This window comes from Sinocyclocheilus grahami, unplaced genomic scaffold (genome assembly GCF_001515645.1).
Source record: "Sinocyclocheilus grahami isolate Dianchi unplaced genomic scaffold, SAMN03320097.WGS_v1.1 scaffold407.1, whole genome shotgun sequence".
Taxonomy (NCBI): domain Eukaryota; kingdom Metazoa; phylum Chordata; class Actinopteri; order Cypriniformes; family Cyprinidae; genus Sinocyclocheilus; species Sinocyclocheilus grahami.
Genome location: NW_015505586.1, coordinates 512,172 through 531,783, shown reverse-complemented (window position 1 = coordinate 531,783; position 19,612 = coordinate 512,172). Strand labels below are relative to the sequence as shown.

At 37.3% G+C, this 19,612-nt stretch overlaps 2 protein-coding genes across 2 annotated transcripts in view; one reads left to right on the top strand and one right to left on the bottom strand.

Moving 5' to 3' along the window:
* The window catches only part of kdrl (kinase insert domain receptor like), a 45,778-nt gene extending 42,161 nt beyond the window's left edge, over window positions 1-3,617 (bottom strand). The window contains exon 1 of the mRNA XM_016232150.1: window positions 3,532-3,617. Coding sequence (XP_016087636.1) covers window positions 3,532-3,601 — 70 coding nt within the window. The 5' untranslated portion in view covers window positions 3,602-3,617. The remainder of the gene's footprint in view (window positions 1-3,531) is intronic.
* Window positions 3,618-9,442: 5,825 nt separating this feature from the next.
* On the top strand, window positions 9,443-19,406 carry tex11 (testis expressed 11). Its single transcript, XM_016232096.1, has 23 exons — window positions 9,443-9,577; window positions 10,010-10,095; window positions 10,250-10,307; window positions 10,597-10,692; window positions 10,812-10,902; window positions 10,990-11,068; window positions 11,172-11,323; window positions 11,403-11,488; window positions 12,253-12,390; window positions 12,474-12,576; window positions 14,258-14,382; window positions 14,543-14,628; window positions 14,749-14,802; window positions 14,882-14,922; window positions 15,015-15,101; window positions 15,194-15,264; window positions 15,401-15,517; window positions 16,823-16,895; window positions 17,009-17,158; window positions 17,862-17,970; window positions 18,084-18,201; window positions 18,777-18,944; window positions 19,298-19,406. The coding sequence occupies exons 1-23, from the start codon at window positions 9,443-9,445 to the stop codon at window positions 19,367-19,369; spliced, it is 2,295 nt and encodes a 764-aa protein (XP_016087582.1). The 3' UTR covers window positions 19,370-19,406.
* Window positions 19,407-19,612: the final 206 nt, after the last annotated feature.

Below are 19,612 nucleotides of genomic sequence, written 5' to 3'. Positions count from 1 at the left end.
GAACATGTTCAAACAACTAAATATGTCACCTATATTAATAGCTTACTGTATTTACACTGCTTGAGTAAGTTCTGCATAGCAAGGTGCAAGTACAGATTCAGTTTGTAATCTATTTTGACTATACATATGAACTTAGCAGAATACTAATTAAATCATCTGCAATATACAGTAGGCTTTTATTAAACAACATAAATAACTACTCCACTGTTTGAGAAAAATGTCTGACAGGCTTGATGCACATGCTGCAAGCTGTATACAGCTACAGTTTAGGTTATGTTCCGTGTAGATTCATTATCATTTGAATTAAAATGTGGTTTAAAACTTCCTCATGCAAATATTTCAGTTTGTAATAGTTTTCAATGGCCAACTCCTGATAAGCATTTGAAAATGTATGTCTGTTATCAAGATATCAGACATCATTTTATTTTCTGTATGCAGCCATATCTCTGTTTTGCAGCATAAATGCTTCCAGACTTAAAGCACGAAGAGAGCCTGCAGTTATGCTCTGCTTACATGCTGCTGCTTATGCATGCAATGTAAAACAGACCTAATTTGTCAGTAATTAAATGTTGTATTACTGCAAAGTTGTGATGTTAAAGGAGCAAGTACGAGTTGGATAGCACATTTTCAGTGAGTTCTGGAAAGTAATGCAATGCAGAGGGTTCTCAGAAGTGTAAAATTCCTGGAGTATTTTAACCTTTAAATGGTTCAGCAAAATTTTAAAACAGAGCCCTGGGCAATATCTGGATCATTTCAAGATGTCTTATATCTCTCTACAGAACAGCATTATTGGATATTTTTCTTACTTAAAACAGATTTTATCCTTAATCCTTCTCATTCCTGCAAGTAACTTCTAACAGCCAAGTCAAAATGTTTTTCACTTCTCTAAAGTCCAGTTTATAGATCTAGTGCTGAGTTTGACTAGTGGCTCTGACTCATTTCGTATTTCCAATGTAACAGTTTCAACTGAATGTTTAATTCTTAAGAAATCACATGACATATCAGACAACACATTATATAGTTGCACCACATGGATAAATTAATACAATTCAGCTTACAAAATTGGTATTAAATGTAATAATCACAGTGACCACCAAAAATGGGATACGGCTAACGTCTCCATGGCCTATTTTTGTCTAATGGATTAACCATACACTATGGCATGCTCTTCCTCTCTACCATTGTCTTGAGGTGGGGCGACTGACACACATTTGGAGTAGAGGAGCAAGCATGAAGTCTGGGGAAGGAATCTTTACTCAGGTAGCGTGTCACATTTCCGTGACCTCTACTGCCAGAACAATTCCAGGGTGCCTCCTGCCTCTCCATCCGCTTCCTTCATGTGTCTTTCCCACGCTCGGCGCGAGGACAGCGAAGGAAATCTACTTGGAGACCTTGTAGACAAAGCTTGAAGACCCAAAAAGTAATGGGGGGAGCAGTATTTCCTCTGTTTGGACAGCAGGAGGAAGACCTGTATCTGTAGAGTACCACTACTATGTCACAATGAACAATGGCATCCATATTTTACTATCCATCTTGTTTATAAGGAGATGCAGCCAGAAGTCCAAGCAGCCAGAGTCAACAATATACTTTCTCTTATAAACACATATTCTCTTGTCAAACTTGAGAACAACACTGGAACTGTAGATGTGCCCATACTACCCATTCACACTAAATTGTTTTGAATGTTATCAGAAACACACCTGATATTTCAAACACAATGTGTGATCATTCTTGGAATAACTAGTAAATAATGACTTATAATAACGAACTAGTTCCAGACAATGGAGGAATTCAAGAAGTGCCCACTGCCCAACTGTTCTTCCATCATTAGCTGTGGTGGCAACTGGGGGTCCCTGGAATGATTGGGGTCCCCAGAAAAATGAGCAAACATCAGTAAAAGGATTTAAACCCCAGCAGGGAGAGATCACCTCTTGCTTTCTAATTAAGCATTTCATTTAGTAGCAGAGTACAGACCGCTGATGACTGGGTCTCAAAACCCAGTGAGCTACCTACCTAGACAAAATCTGGGACCCCAAAACGGGTTCTAACAATGCATTTGGCACATATGATCCCCAAAATGAAGTACCAAACAAGTTGTTTATAGGAACAGGCAGCACATTCATTTTAGATTCATCAAAGTAGGTTACCTTTAAAGAATGAGAGAAAAAAGTATTATATTTTAATATTTCTATAAAATGATCATTATAAAATCCCTAAATTTAATTCCTTCGGATAAGTTATGTAGCCTATATTATTTTCTAGTGCAAAAACTCCGTAAAATGTCACCACTTAGGGAGAGATCACCTCTTGCTTTCTAATTAAGCATTTCATTTAGTAACAGAGTACAGACCGCTGATGACTGGGTCTCAAAACCCAGTGAGCTACCCACCTAGACAAAATCTGGGACCCCAAAACGGGTTCTAACAATGCATTTGGCACATATGATCCCCAAAATGAAGTACCAAACAAGTTGTTTATAGGAACAGGCAGCACATTCATTTTAGATTCATCAAAGTAGGTTACCTTTAAAGAATGAGAGAAAAAAGTATTCTATTTTAATATTTCTATAAAATGATCATAATAAAATCCCTAAATTTAATTCCTTCGGATAAGTTATGTAGCCTATATTATTTTCTAGTGCAAAAACTCCGTAAAATGTCACCACTGCATCAAAAGACATCATTGTGTCAACATTTTTGTTCCCATCCATTTAATCTGTCACAATAATTGCCATAATGGTCTCTTCTTCAGTAATTAAAGTCGGAATAGGTTGAAAAGTGCAATAAACTCACGACAACCGAACATATCGTAATATATTTTCTAGAATGAAAATCATCAGAACTATCAATAAACAGCCGACTAGTAATTCAATGGCATCAGATGGGCTATCATTCTAGCAAAATGCTCAAATGTTTTCATCCATTTACATAAAGATCAGTTAATGCCCATAAAGTTAACAACTGAACTCCAAACCGCATCTGTACAACAGCAGCCACAGAAAGCCAAAGATCGCCTGCAGCTTCACTTTACGCGCAGAAAAATGACAAAAAGTGCGTACTTACCGCTTGAGAAGAAATTGAGAAGCAGCTGAAAAGTGAAGAAGCCTTTGACTGAGGTTTGAACAGATCACCACTTCATCAAAAGACATCATTGTGTCAACATTTTTGTTCCCATCCATTTAATCTGTCACAATAATTGCCATAATGGTCTCTTCTTCAGTAATTAAAGTCGGAATAGGTTGAAAAGTGCAATAAACTCACGACAACCGAACATATCGTAATATATTTTCTAGAATGAAAATCATCAGAACTATCAATAAACAGCCGACTAGTAATTCAATGGCATCAGATGGGCTATTATTCTAGCAAAATGCTCAAATGTTTTCATCCATTTACATAAAGATCAGTTAATGCCCATAAAGTTAACAACTGAACTCCAAACCGCATCTGTACAACAGCAGCCACAGAAAGCCAAAGATCGCCTGCAGCTTCACTTTACGCGCAGAAAAATGACAAAAAAGCGCGTACTTACCGCTTGAGAAGAAATTGAGAAGCAGCTGAAAAGTGAAGAAGCCTTTGACTGAGGTTTGAACAGGGGTCATTTCGCCCGTTAAAATAAGGCTATTCCGTGTAATCGGCTGTCACTTTATAGCCTATTTGGATGAGGCTGTAATAGTCCAAGTACTGTTATTTCTCTCGGTGAACGGTTAAATCGTTCCAGTATAGTGTAAATGCGTATAGTTCCCGCTGATATGACAGAGACTGTTCTTTCAGTGATGCCTCTGGAGTGAAAACACCTCTCGTAGTCTCTCAGTGACTGTGAAGGTATCGCATGGTACAGCGCCTGCCCCGGTGCACCAAACTACTCCCGAGGGCAGGTGCGACGTTTGCTCTTCCTTCCTAAAACTGAGTGAATGAAATTTCGAAAACTAGACTCTGTAAAGAAGGTCTAACAATAATATAACGCCACCCGACTGATAAACCACACCACTGCCTTTGGCTTTTCTGCTGGGGGTTCCCTCTCGAAGGCTTTATATGAGTGAAGCAGGGACGGAAGGACGCAACGTCACCATAGTAACCCTGCAGCGATACTCCAGTTCACTCCACGCGCACTTTTCCTACGAAATTGACCCACATATATCTAATAAGAAAAATAATTTTGTCTAGTATTAATCTAAATGAATTACATGTTTGTGCTATTTCTGTCTGATTAAATGAAAGATTTATTTGATCTCTGTGAATTATCCCACCCAAATGCCTCTATGAATGTGAAGAGGCTTTTACTCTTGTTTTAAACTAAAATCTTTCAAACCTCAGCAGTCCCTAAAATATCTAGGTCCAAAGGTAAACAGGCATTGTCTGATAACATATCAATCAAAATACCTTGGAAAAATATTTACAGGGTTTATTTTTAACTTTAGCAACAGGATGTGCAGCTAATTTTATATCAAAGTAAATAATCATGGGGCTTCTTTTCACCTTCCAACACCACATGGTGTGTGGATGCACCACCGGCCGTTTGTCTTTTTGATGCTATGAATGGGGACATTGCATTGTCCATTCATGTCCTTCCATCTATATTATTTCAAATGCACAGGATGTTAAATCTGTTAAACAGAAATACAAATAAAAATGTCAAAATACAGCACAGTTTATTACAGTTGGTCACTGACGAGGTATTGTTAATAAGACATGAGTTTTTCTTCCCATTGATTGGAGGATAATGTGATTAATGTGATAATGTAAGGGCCACTGATAATAGTTTACCAGTTTATTTACCTCTGTTACTCAGAAACAATGAAGGTAGCTTATGTTAAGGATTTAGTTATTTCAACCTATTTTTGATGAAGTGGGATGTCACTTATATTTTATAAATCATATTTTGTTCTGCAATGTTTATGCAGACTTTTTATTTTTTATTTGTTTTTGTTACTTTTTTTGTGGAAAATCTGTATGCATTTTCACCTATTTTTGATGAGGTGTGATGTATATATATATATATATATATATATATAATTATTATTATTATAAAGTAATAACTGCATTATTATAATAGACCTTTTTCACATTTCCAGGTTTCTCAGCAGTGAAAGTCGTCATAGTTGGGTGAAGGGGAGAGTACGACAAATATATTTTTTGCATTTCCATTTGCTCAAATAGCAAATTAAAAACTCCACAATAGTGTTTTCACGACTTTCAAAAAAAGGAAAAAAATTGAGAGACTGATAACGGCAGTCAGAAGAGAGAACGATGTGATTTTTTTTTTATTGATTTTTTTTTTGGGGGGGGGGTCTACTTATAGCTAAGATGTTTCTGGTCATGTTTTCTGGTCTGTTGAGGTGAAGTATTTTTAAATCTGGCACAAGTGTATAAATATGCCTGTTTATTATTATTTTTATATTATTTATGTAGCCAACTTTAGGAAATCTTGTGTGCATCTCTCTGACCACATGTCATAGGGATCATGTTTGTTTTTTCTTTCTCCTGTGCAATCAAGCCCTCTGAACTGATCACATTTCCCTCAGGCCAGCACGGTGGCTAGATAAGACTCAGGCAGAAACAATTGCTGGAAGCCGAGCACCGAGAGGAGTGGGCTTTTAAGACATCTTATTTTTGAATCTAGTGCAGTGAACACAATAAGAGAGTCCACAACCGATTCTGTGTACGCAGCTTGAGCTCTTTCCTTCAGCTCAACAATGACCTCCCCTGTTAAAACAAAAACTTCAGCGTTATCAACACATATTTTCTTGGGGGTGAATGAGGTTCTAACAACCAGAAGGTGATGAATATTATGCTTAAACAATGCTATTATACCCAAATCTTTCAACAGGACAGAGTTGGCAATTCTGAAAATGCAGTCGTGTATGCGTGAAAAGAGTAGTACATTTAACTTAAATGCTTATTTTTGACTTACATCTGTCCTTTAGCTGATTTATTTTATATAGCCTAATAGTATTAATATTATTAGCTATTTTAAACAGTGTACAGTTTAATCTCATATGTTACTAAAAAGTTAGTAAAATATGACACTGGACCACAAAACCAGTCATAAGTAGCACAGGTATATTTGTAGCAATAGCCAACAATCCATTGTATGGGTCAAAATTATCGATTTTTCTTTAATGCCAGATGCTAAGTAAAGATCATGTTCCATGAAGATATTTTGTAAATTTCCTACCGTTAATTTATATCCAAAATTAATTTTTGATTAGTAATATGCATTGCTAAGGACTTAATTTGGACGACTTTAAAGGTGATTTTCTCAATATTTGGATTTTTTTTTTTTGCAACCTCAGATTCCAGATTTTCAAATAGTTGTATCTCAGCCAAATATTGTACTATCCTAACAAACCATACATCAATGGAAAGCTTATTTATTCAGCGTATTAATCTCAATTTTAAGAAAATAGACTCTTATGACTGGTTTTGTGGTTCATGGTGACAAATAATTGTATTTTATAATAATTTTTTTTTGTTGTAGCAATGATAAGATTTGTTTTTACCACGCCAATAAATTTGCTTAAATCTACATGTGAAATATGTGAGGAAGAGGTGAATGAGGCTAAATACATAACCGTGTGTGAGACCCCACCTAGTGGCCATACAGTAGAATTACATCCATACTGCAGCGCGAGCGTGTTTTTGTAGAGAGGCAAGACACAAGACTCAAGAATGGTTCAAGAATGCATATTTATATACTGTATATACTCATTTTTGCAATAACACATAATACAACATCATAAAAAAGACTCCCTTTTCCATCAGTTGCTGCATGGACAGAAAGACTTCAACTCCTGAGAGAGATAAAAAGAGAGAGAGAGAGAGAGAGAGAGAGGGAGAATTAAATAAGAAACATTTGCTTTAACATGTTTAACTCTGTAATATATATTTCTGATTTAACACTTATGCACTGTTGGGGTTGTAGAGAGAGAGAGAACCAAACAGAATAATCATGTTACTGACATCTAACTCCAAACTCCAAATTTAAGTATATAAGAGCAAAACCCCCCAACTGAATGTTCTCTCTTCTTTCCTCAGTTGTTTGTCAGGTGAGTGGTTGAGTGTTGTTTTGAGTGTTTCCTGTGAGGTTAATATTAATTTGGCTGTGAGCTAGTTTAAGATCAGTTTATATACTTTCAAATGAAAAAATGCAACGTGTGTTTTTTTTATTAGATTACATTTTATTTTGATGGTCCCCTTTAGTCTATTGACTATAAGCAACTTTGCAACTACATGTCAGCTAACTCTCAGAGTATTAGCAGGCTTAGTTAAGGTTAGGGTTGGTAGAATAAGTTGATGTACTTGCAAAGTTGCTTATAGTGAGTAGAATATCTGTTGGGGAGCCATCAAAAAAAGTGTTAGCAGATATTTAGCATACAGTCTACTAATACTCTAATGCCTGCTAGTTGACATGTAGTCGCAGAGTTACTTATCAACAGTTGTCTAAAGGCTACCATCAAAATAATCAAATTGATATTACTTGAATGTTCAGATGTCTGGCCCGTTACAAACCCGTTTAACACAGCAGCACACGTACTGCATGTTGGTGTATTGTTGTAGATGCGGTGGACGTGGCGGCGCGTGTGGCTCAGTACATCAGCGGAGCGGCTCTCACACACCAGCTGCCCATCGCTGAGGCCATGCTGACCTGCAAACACAGAACGTACGGCTCTGTCTCTCATTACAGCTGCACATCTTTCACTGCTCTACTCACAACTCACTTATCACTTCCTCTTACAGGAGAGATGAAGATTCCTATCAGAAATTCATTCCCTTCATTGGGGTGAGTAGGAAGAGGAATCACTTGTTGGTGGTGGGATTGCACCCATATGTATTTCTTACTAGGCATAATATTGCATTTTGCATTCATATAAATATATTAGACAATGACATTTTGAGTTTTTTTTTTTTTTGCAAAAAGCATGAATGTCACTCAAACTATTTTTTTTTATGTTTCACGTTTTACTTTACCCCGGTTGGGAGGGAAATTTTTTTGGGGGGGGGGGGGTGTTTGGCGGCGGACGGTCGCGAGGGGTCGTGTTTCTGTCACTGACACACAGAAAATACTGACAAACTATATTCGACCGTTTTAAATTACGTTACTCGACTCGTGTAAAATACACAAACCTGACCGTAATATGGAGCAGTTTGTTGTCGATGTAAAAAGTAAGAATCTATTTTGTGGAAGATTTGTGGCAGTTAGCTCTGTGAGGGATTATCTCTTATGGATATTATTGGTAATTTTAGCACTATCTGTTGTAATTATTTCAGCTTACCTTGTCATAAAGTGATTTAGCACAGTACGTGAAGCTGTTTGAAGGCTGACTCTGTCTCTTTCACAGACCTGTCAGAGAAACTTCTCCACAGACAGATCGATTCAAATTTGGATGAGGTGATTGAGACTCTCTTCAAAGCGATTTCAACTCTAGATGCAGCAGCAAAACTACAGGAGTCACAGGTGTGCAATGCCCACCTCAGTTGAAACCACAAGAGATCATGTGTGATGAGTTTTTTCTGTCTTGGTTTATCGCGATCAGGTCTTCTCGTATTTTCTCGTTATCTTGACATAACTCATTTTTATGTATTTGTATTTTTTTAAGTAAGTTAACTCAAAGCTCCTTAGAAATGCCGTAATTATGGTTTAATCTGTAATAAATAATGCAATTGTGTTTTGTAGTTGGAGGAAATCGCCATACAGCTGTGGAACTGGGCAGTGACCAAACGTGTTGGCTCAACTATTACAGAAGAGCAAAAGGCCAAAGGTCTTTTTTCTCTATTATTGTATCTGTCTATTAATATATCTGTGTATCTGCCAATCATCTGTCTTTCTGTTTTGCCATATAGATATTTTTTCCTGTACCAACAAAAGAAAGTTTAAAAAGTCTATCTCCAGATGTTTGCACAGATGTCAATTATTTGATAAACTACAAATTTGTTTAACTCACTGCACATGTTTCAGTGCGTCATGTGGCATGCAGACTTCTGTATTTATGCGGGCCTGAGAACCCATCAGAGAATATTGTTCGCAAGCAGATACTGGTTTGTGAAATCTGTTTTTGTTTTGTTTTTATCCATTTAGCTTGTATAAATTCCAACAGTAGATTTGTTCATTTCAATCGTTTTGCATTGTTTCTGGCATATTTTATTACTGTGTATATTACTGTAACTCTAAAATGTCTTCCTCAGATGGCGAGTAAAACGGGAAGAACATGGCTTGATTGCAATAAACCCAAAGTTGCTGAAGATTTTTTGAGCCTTGCTGTCAATGTACGTGCAGTATGAATGCAATCTCACTATGAAGACAACAAAAATAGACTTTGCATGTATGCAAAAATAAATAAATAAATAAAATATAATATACATGCAGCCACTGTATATTGGAACACTGAAAATACCAATGATTATTATTCTAATTTAGTGACTTTGAGAATAAGAAACTAAGAATGATACTTTCACAGAGCCTGGAGACTCTTTACAGCAGACTCACTTCCCATGGAGATTGTGCAGAAGATATAAACACACCAAAGGGAGACATAGAGAAAGACCTGCTGCGGGTTTTGTCATATCAAGCTGAATCTGTGAGCAGAGATTGTTTAGCATAAAATTAATGTCTGAATACTCTATACTTGAAATACTTGAAAACCACTGGATCAAATGTGGATATTTAATGCGTATATTTCATATTTGAGATTTAGCAGATTATTGCAATGGTTTTACAATTTACACAAATATATATATATATATTTTTTTTTTTTGTTGTTGTTGTTGTTTTTTCAGAAAGAAATTAATTTCTGTTGTCTCAATAGGCAGTTTCTCAAGAACAACATCAAGAGGCAGTGTCATGCATACAGCGATGTAAAGAAATGCTTCTGCGTCTACCTAAAGAGGTGGACAAACTGTTGTCATCAGCTTGTCAAGTGGTGTCATTGATTATTTTGATTTGAGAGAGATTTAGAAAATACAAACTATTAAAAAATAAAATAAAAACACTTTTGTGAAATTTCCTTTAGACTGGCTATCTCTCTCTCATCTGTTACAACTTTGGGGTTGACACTTACAGTCAGGGAAAGCATGAAGAGAGCACATTTTGGCTAAGGTAGGGATATCTAATATATATTGTATATACAACTGTTTTGTATTTTAATATATTTAAAATTTTCATTTAACTTTTGTTACTACAATATAATTGATAATACTATAATTTAAGTATTTACACTTTTCCTTATATATAAACTTTTTCTGCATTTCAGCCAAAGTTATGATATAGGCAAGATGAATGTGAAGTACTCACCAGGATCAGAGATGCAAGTAAGAAATATTAGTCAACACTGAAATTAAAATGATAAATTATAAAAATTATTATAAAATAATAATTATAAAAATATAAATTATTGTAATTTATATAAATGTATCAAATGATCTAATCAGGATAATATATGGAGTTAAAAAGTAATGTTCATTCACAAACGATCACATTTAATGTCCAAACTCCAAACTGTTTATTTCCATGTCTAAATTGAATCCCAGATCTTCAGTGCGGTCTCAGACTTTTTTGCATTACCTGAATGCATTGTAATCTTACTTCCCATTCCTCCAGGCCAAAGTTTTGAGACTTCTTGCAAAGGTTTATTTGGACTGGGACTGTCAGAAGTACCTGGAGAAAGCTCTTCATGCTGTGAGCTTGGCTAATAAGGTAAAGTGTTCCTAGTGCAACCAGATCTTGACAAAGCAGACCATCAGATTGGACTGTAGCACACTGTGGATTGGACTGTAAGTTTTTTACATTTGGCCATTTCATTGTTTTCTTTTCAGGAGCATATGCAGTTGTCAGGCCTGTATCTGAAGATTCAAATCCTAAATAAAAGCCACAGCCCAGATGAGGCAATAAAGTCTGGTGAGCCTGGTATCTCTGCTGAAATTGCAGTTTGTGGATAGTATGTTTTGTACCCCACAAATGTGTCCCTTCTTAACATGTTCCTTCCCACGTCAGGGCTGTCAGAGCTACTGGACTGTGAGGTTCCTCTGGAAGTGTGCTTGAGCACAGTAAAACTGCTTGTGGAAAATAACAGGTATGATCTCTCATCTCTCTAAATAGGCACAAAAATCATCTTCTTGAAATCTGTGGTTGAAAAGGCCAGGTATGACAGAAACACTGACATGTTGTTGTTTCAGGGAGGCTCTGGCCTTTTACTTCCTGAAGAGGGTGTGTCAGCACTTTGAGTCGTCTCCTGAACTGGGCTCCGCTCTGCTCATGCATATAGAACTGCTGCTGCAGCGGGACAAAGAGCTGCTGGCCAAGCAGAAGATTGAGGATGCTATCACAGGTAATTTTCATTCAATGTTAGTAACCAAGAATGTGTTTCATGTCATTACTGAATTGTGTGTTTAATAATTGTTTTCTAGGACATTACACTGGAAAACAACTAGCACCTCAGACTCTATCATCTCTCCACCTTCTTCTGTGGGATAGAGCTTCCAAAAACTTTGAAGTACAACATCAGTTTTATGTGTTTAAAATATATATTTAAAACCATTTTTAGAAAGGCAATAAATACTTTGGATTGAATAGTCATTCAATTACAAATAAGAGTACTATTACCTCCATTGAATACATTTTGAGGTAGAGTATGATAAAATGTTTTCAATGGAGGTAAGAGTACTATTACCGCCATTGAAAACATTTTATCATACTCTACCTCAAAAGTTTGGGGTCTTATTTTCACCAAGGCTGAATTTGTTTGATCAAATATATGGTTAAAACAGTGATATTTTGAAATATTTATTTACTGATATTTACTCCATTCTTCAGTGTCACATGATCCGTCAGAAATTATTCAAATTTGCTTATTTGGTGCTCAAGAAACATGTCTTATTATAATCAAAGTTAAAAACTGTTGAGTTACTTAGTATATTTGTGGAAGCCATGATACATTTTTTTCTCAGGATTGTTTGAAAGGAAGTTAAAAACAACAGCATTTTTTGGAAATAGAAATATTTTGCAACAATATATCTTTGCTGTCACTTTTTGGTCAGTTTAATGCATCCTTGCTGAATAAAAATATAAATTTATTTAAAAAGAAAAATAATACTCCCCCAAACTTTTGACCAGTAGTGTGTATAAAGAGATTTCCCTGTGTGATTTTGTGTGGGTATGTTTTTCTTTATATAGTACTGTATAGTTGCAGCATGAATCAAGTAGAGCTTGTTAGTTTTAGTTCAGTGAGACAGCTGTCATGTTTGTTGTCTTGCACAGGCCAAGAACTATTCTGAAGCTCTGGAGTGGTATAACTACTCACTGAGCTTCTACAGAGCCGGCGAGTTGGATCAAAACCTTGCTAAACTGCAAAGAAACCGATCCACCTGTTTCCTGCACCTGAATCAATTTGAGAAGGTAACATCTCATTACGTGGACACAAGTTTTCATACATACATGTCTGTTGTGAAAGTTTCCACATTGTTCAATTCTTGTTGAAGGCCAAAGAGGCTGTAGAAAAGTCAGCAAGGATTGATCCAAGCAACATTTTCACACAGTTCAACATCTACAAGATCGCTGTACTGGAAAACAATGCCGAGAAAGGTAATGGAGAGGATGTAAAGTCACACGAGTGTCTCAGGCGTCTCTGTAAAATAACCAGGCATCAAATGATCATGCAAAACCTAGAAACATCAGGGAATTTTACAGTCGCCAGGAAGTTTCATGGAAATTAATACAAATTTTTGGCTAGAAAGTAATCGATTGGCTACATATTGATCTTTGATTTATACAATAATGTGTAACCACTTTGATACTTTTAGTCTGCAAGGAAGCATTAAGCAAAGTTACAAAATATTTCTATTTCAAATAAATGCTGAATTTTTGTATTTCTTGAAGAATCCTGAGAAATGTACCATAGTTTGTTTCCACAAAAATATTAAACAGCATAACTGTTTTTAACATTGACAACAATAAGAAATGTTTCTTGACCAGAAAATCATTGTAACTGATTCCTGAAGGACCATGTGACACTGAAGACTGGAGTAATGACTGCTCAAAATTCAGCTTTTCCATCACAGGAATATATTATACTTTTAAAGGGGTCATATGATGCGATTTCAAGTTTTCCTTTCTCTTTGGTGTGGTACAAGCTGTTCGTGAATAGATAAGATCCATAAAGTTGCAAAGACTAAAGTCACAAACCCAAAGAGCTATTCTTTATGAATGTTAAGACTCGTCCACGCCCTTCTAAAACGCCTAGTTTAAACACGCCCCCACATGTCAACGTCACTGTGTGGGAAGATTTGCATAACCCCGCCCAAATGTTCACGCAAAGAAAGAAGGAGTAACTTTATTGTTGCTGCCGCCGCCATGTTGTGAAGACGCTGTGTGTTTTGTTGCGAAAGCGAAACTACTTTCTTTGGTCTTCCAAAAGAGGACACGACTAGAAATCAGTGGTTAAGTTGTATTTACAACACTGTTCCAGAACAGTTCAACCCAAATATTCAGATGTGTGCAGCGCATTTTATGGAGGACGAGGACTGTTTCCTGATCCTTGGAGAGTAGACTACAATGCCGGCTGTTCTGACTCACAGCCTGTAAGTATGTTTTCATATTTAAAGAATTAGCCACTGACGATTCAAACGCGAGTTTTGAGCAGTGTAGAGTAACGCTTGTTGTTTGTCATTTCTCCGATCACAAATGCAGACATGCTTTTATGTTTACGCGGTACAATGCAACGCAATGCGTAAAAAGACTGTATAAGTCCCCACTGGATGCAACAAATACCTCGTTTGTAATGGGTTTTATTGGTTTTGTCTCGTCGCTATACCACTGGATAGCTGGCCAATCACAGCACACCTCGCTTTTCAGACCGATGAGCTTTGTAAAAATCGACATGTTTCAGAAAGGCGGGGCATAGAGGAGAAACAGTAATGTACAGTATGTGGAAAATAATGTGTTTTTTTAACCTTAAACCGCATAAACACATTCCATTACACCAAATACACAAAATAATGTTCTTTTTAGCAACATCATATGACCCATTTAATTGTATTAAAATAGATAGCAATTGTTTTAAATTTGTTATTATATTTCACAGTGTTTTCATTGTGTTTTGATCAAATGAATGCCACCTTTGTGAAAATAAGACACTCTTTTCAAAAAGATTTTTAAAATCCTACCGACCCCACATTTTTGAATGGTACAAATGTAAATCAGCCACAGAAATCACTATACATTTTTAAAAACTGATGTGAATGTCTGTCTTTAATGTGTTAATAAGCTGCCGCGGCTCTGAGAGAGATTGGCGCTCTGGCTCAGAATCCGGTCACCAGTGAGGACAGGCTGCTAGTGACTGAGAACGCTGCTGCAAATCTCCTCAGCCTGGCCGCACACATCGCTCTCGAGGTTGGCCATATTATACCAGATTCTTATGACTTTTCTCTCATCTGTATATTTCAAAGCAATAATATTATAAGACAGCAGTCACTGTGCCTTTTTGTTTAGTTTAATAAGCCACATAATTGTCGGTAGCTCGGAAGTATTTCAGCAGTATTTTTCACCACAGCATGAGCAGCAGGAAACAGCCGTCAAAGCCCTAGAGAGTCTGTGTGAACACTCACAAGATGTTACTCAAATCCTCACTGCCTTGAGGTCAGTCACACATTCATTTTGACCCTAAGCTTCAGCCCATAGTGCTTATATCAGCAGCAAACAGGAGCACATCAAGTATCTCTGCTATAGAAACATAATTTCCTCATCTTTCTTTGTCAGGTGTTTAGTACGACTTGTTCTTACAACAATGGAAAACATCAGTGAGGAAAACAGGTTAGTAGATCAGTGGTGCAGTGGCGCAAATTCAGCAAAGCTGCAACTCTATCTATCACACACTCTGTTATTAAAACAGGAATGCCAACTTGGATATCCTCCTGTCTTACCTAAAAACAGGTACATTTACCCATAATACTTCATTACACTCTGTTGTTTTAATCAGTCATATTTCTCCACACTGATTTACTGTATGCATACTGAATTTACAGCCCTTGAGAAATTACCACAAATCAGCCAGATTCAAGGCCACGGAGCACAGCAGCATTCAGAAGACGCCAACTGGTTCAGGAGGATCGGTGCTTTATTCCTAAACCTCCAGCTTTTGAGAGATTTATCTATTTGTTGGTTGTGTTTGACTGAGTGTGTGTGTGTGTGTTGTCTCTGTCAGGGTGGAACTCGGCCCTGCAGTGTGAGCACAGTCCTGTGAGGATGAGGGATTTCTTTCTTCTCTCCTTCCAGGTAAGTTCAAGCACAGTTCCTCTTAGTAGCTGCAGGCTAGTTCATAATCACATTAACGCAAACCCACATGCTGATACTGTAGCTGTAGTTAAGTGTAGTTAAAGCGAGATGTGTGATGTGCTGTCTGGCTGGGCAGCTGTCGCAGCTGTGCACCCCAGACCGAGGTATGTTGATGGGGCAGAAGACGTGTCTGCTGATGGCTGCTGCTGCGTCTCTGGAGATCTGCAGGAGCTCTGATCACACTGAGCAACAGGTGGATCACTCACTCGTTTATCACTTCCACCTGATTAAACAATAACCAGGAGGCAAGAGGTGTTTTGCTTGCTTTTCAAAGACAAGGTGGAGCCTTGAAACTTGACACTGTACAAATTCTGAATATGGACTGAAGTTGTGTGCTTAAAAGCATGATCATTTCAAGGGTTTTCTAAGTGAAATTCCTTTTTGCTTTCTTAAGCTACAAACTCTCCACATCAGTGTCAGTGGGCCTCTGTATTTTCTCAGTATTACTGAGTCCAAGGCCTCCTATTGTCCACAACACTATTCGAAGGCCCAATACTCTATAAATGAAATTTCTTGATTCCACAAGTTGAAAATTCTTAAAGGGATAAATGAACACAAAAGAAGATATTTTGAAGAATGCTGGTAACCAAACAGTTGCTGATAGCCATTGACTTCCATGGTATTTTTTTCCATACTGTGGAAGTCAATGGCTACCAGCAATTGTTTGGTTACCAACATTCTTCAAAATATCTTCTTTGTGTTCAACAGAAAAAAGAAACTCATGAAGGTTTGAGTGTCAGGTCAGGGTAAGTAAATGATGATAACATTGTAATTTTTGTGTGAACTGTCCCTTTAAAGTTTCCCATTCTGTCTAACCAATGACTTTCCCAGTCATTTGTGATATACAGGACAAGGGGTAAGGAAAAATAATATTTTTTAAATATATTTTTTAACTCACTTTCCAAAAATGTATTATTAAAAATCATTATAAAAACACCAGTGGAGTTTTAATAATTTATTAATTTAATCATTTAATGATTTGTCCAGGCCTAGAAATCACACTTTTAAAATTAGGCAAAATTACTTTTTAATTAATTTAGCTTATTTTAATGGCTAATAGCTTATTTTATTTTAAATTTTGGCTCCCTTGGAGATTTGCCTAACCCCCTGGTTGAAAATCACTTTTCTAGGGGTTGCAGAATTAAAATATATATTTTTATATATTTAATATTTACATAAACATACAATTATTAAATATTAATATTCATTTATTTATTATTGGTAAGTCTAACCAAAAAATACTCTTGATTGCTTTAATATACTGACAGGCCTTCATTTTGTTGAAAATGAAAACAAGAATTATTTCCAGCAGAAGTACAAAAGCAAATATCAAAGCCCATGTAGGGGGTTCTCCAATATTGTTTTTGACAATGGGAGACCTTGAAGTTGGAAAGTTTTGAGAAACACTACTCCACACGTGTTCCCTGATCTCAGTTTATCCTTGCTACTATGACTGACCAGCAGAGGGCGCAGTGTATAATATCTGCTGTGCTTTCAGACTGAGCTCCTGACCCAGACTCTAGAGCACATTCAGCTCTGTAAAGAGATCTGGACGACCATCAAAGCATCAGGTGTCACCTACAATTTTCATTCTTTTACATATGTTGGATTCTACATGCAGACTCTACCTGTTTGTCCAGAATGATAAGGATCTTAAGCATCTTTCTGGCACATTCTTTCCTAGGCACTTCCTCTAAAGACAAAACAGACACATTATTGCTGCTCTATGAGTTTGAAGCCCGGGCCAAATTAAATGATCCAAAGCTTGAATCAGTGCTCGAATCAGTTTTGGAACTGGATTACATTGAGACCAAGCTGCTAGAAATGATCGCAGGTGAGCTTCTAGAACCATAACCTCTTTTTTAAAGAATTACATATTTGAAAGATTTATGGATGGTGAAATTCTGACTGAATGTGTGGATATACACTACCATTCAAAAGTTTGGGGTCAATTTTTTTTGTTTTTGAAAGAACTGAATACTTTTATTCATCAAGGGTACATTAAATTAATCAAAACAGACAGTAAGGACTTTTAATGTTACAAAAGATTTTTATTTCAAGTAAATGCTGTTCTTTTGACCTTGTTATTCATCAGAGAATCCTGAAAAAATGTCAGTTTCCATAAAAATATTAAGCAGCATGACTGTTTTCAACATTGATAATAACGATTCTTGGGCACTAAATCAGCATATTAAAATTATTTCTGAAGGATCATGTGACACTGAAGACTGGAGTAATGATGCTGAAAATTCAGCTTTGCCATCACAAATAAATTACATTATGGGGTGCTGTGTGTACATTAATGAGGAAAAAAAATTAACTTAAATGATTTTAGCAAATGGCTGCAATATAACAAAGAGTGAAAAATTTAAGGGGGTCTGAATACTTTCCGTACCCACTGTATATATTTTTGATGTTTTTTTTGTTGTTGTCTTGGTGAGCATAAACAATAAAAAAAATCTTACTGACCCCAAACTTTCAAATGTTAGTGTATAAAATACTATAAGCTCTGATGGTCCTGTACTTTGTGTCTACAGTCCTGGCGATGGAACCACCGGCCCATTTCCCTGTTCTGTGTAAGAAAGCACTGAGGATCACCTTGTCTCTGCACAGAAAACAGCCACAGGTCGACCTCACGCGCTGCAGGTCAGACTAGCCAAGCGTTACTTACACAATTAATTTACCAGACTGATAGATAACAAAAGACACCAAACTGTTCCTCATATGACACACACCTTATACATGTGTGTGTGTCACAGTAACTGTTTACACAGCCTGATTCAGCTGACGCTGCCGAGCGGCGTGTCTGAGGTGCAGCCCTGCGTGCTGGAGGAAGTGTGGGGCTACTATGAGGAAGCTCTTTCCACCATAGCAACCGCAGTGAGTTGGTTACTATGACTCAGCAGCCGTCACACACGACTCGCTGCAGCTCAGCCCCGCAATTATCTCCATCTTTAAAAGAATCTCCTGTTTCTGTCAATGGGCTTTTAGCTATGCCTCAGTTCGCAGATGCTCCATTCACCAGCTTCTTCCTGCCAATTTGGATGCTAATTTGAAATCTCGCCTGCGTCCTTTATCTTGAACTAGCGTTGCAGAAAACGTGCATAAGCATCAGGGTGCTATTCTGAATTCATGACCTTCACGACACCATCGATATGAAATCGCATTATAGAATTCTGCAGCTATTATTATAGCATCTGATCCATTTCTCCTTGATATCAGTAACGCAGTGTTTTTTAAACCTCTCCATGAAGTACTCCCAGCACTGCACATTTTGTATGTCTCCCTATATCTGACACACCCACTTCAGGTCTTGCAGTCTCCACTAGTGAGCTGATGAGTTGAATCAGGTGTGATAGATGAGGGAGACAAACAAAATGTGCAGGGCTGGGGGTACTCCAGGACAGGTTTGAGAACCACTGCACTAACGGACGTCTTGCTTTCTCACACAGCCCGAGGACTTTCCGGAACTGGAGATCCTGTGGCTGCTGACCCGAGCGTGGAATACAGGAATCCTGCTCTACAGTCTGACCCAGTATCCCGAGGCCGAGCGGTGGTGCGGGCTGGGAATGAGCTTCCTGAAGCACCTGGGCTCCCTGCAGGACAGCTATCATTCTCAGGTAACGCTGCAGGAGGCGGACGGGCCGCTCTACAGCTGTTTGAGCGCTCGACCCAAGGCGCTGGATTTAATTTTCATGTTTCATATTCTCCTTGCCTCAAGTCAGGTGCGCGAGCTGCTTTTTTCATCACCTCAGTAGGAGGCTTAATTAGAGCAGCAGGTTTGGTTACAGCTATGTAGGTTGGTAGTTAAAGCAACTTGCAGTAGCTCAGCTAATATTTTAAATGTGTCATTTGGCAAGAATGAATTCAAGAATTCACAAGATAATATTCAATAAAAACATTTTGTTAATGTTGTCTGTTAAAAGAAAACGTGGCAAGGTGTGAATAAAATACATGAAATGCATCTCCCCAGATGGCGGGTCTGTACAGTGAGGTGTTGGATAGGCTGGATAAAGCAAAGAAGAATCTCATTATTGAGGAGTGAATGACGGCGTCTTCACAGATGGAGATCTCAGGTCTAACTGCACGTTTAATATGTAGCGTGAATTTCTGTGCATGTTTTTGAGAAGCTAAGAGATGTAGAATGCATCTGAGGGGTTTGTTCGTACGGTTATGAAATGGTTCATATTCATTTAATCTGAAATATTTCTGGCAGTATTATTTTATTACCTGTCATCCGGTTATCTGTTTGAGCTTTTCTCGATTGACTAGTTCAAAACATCTGCAT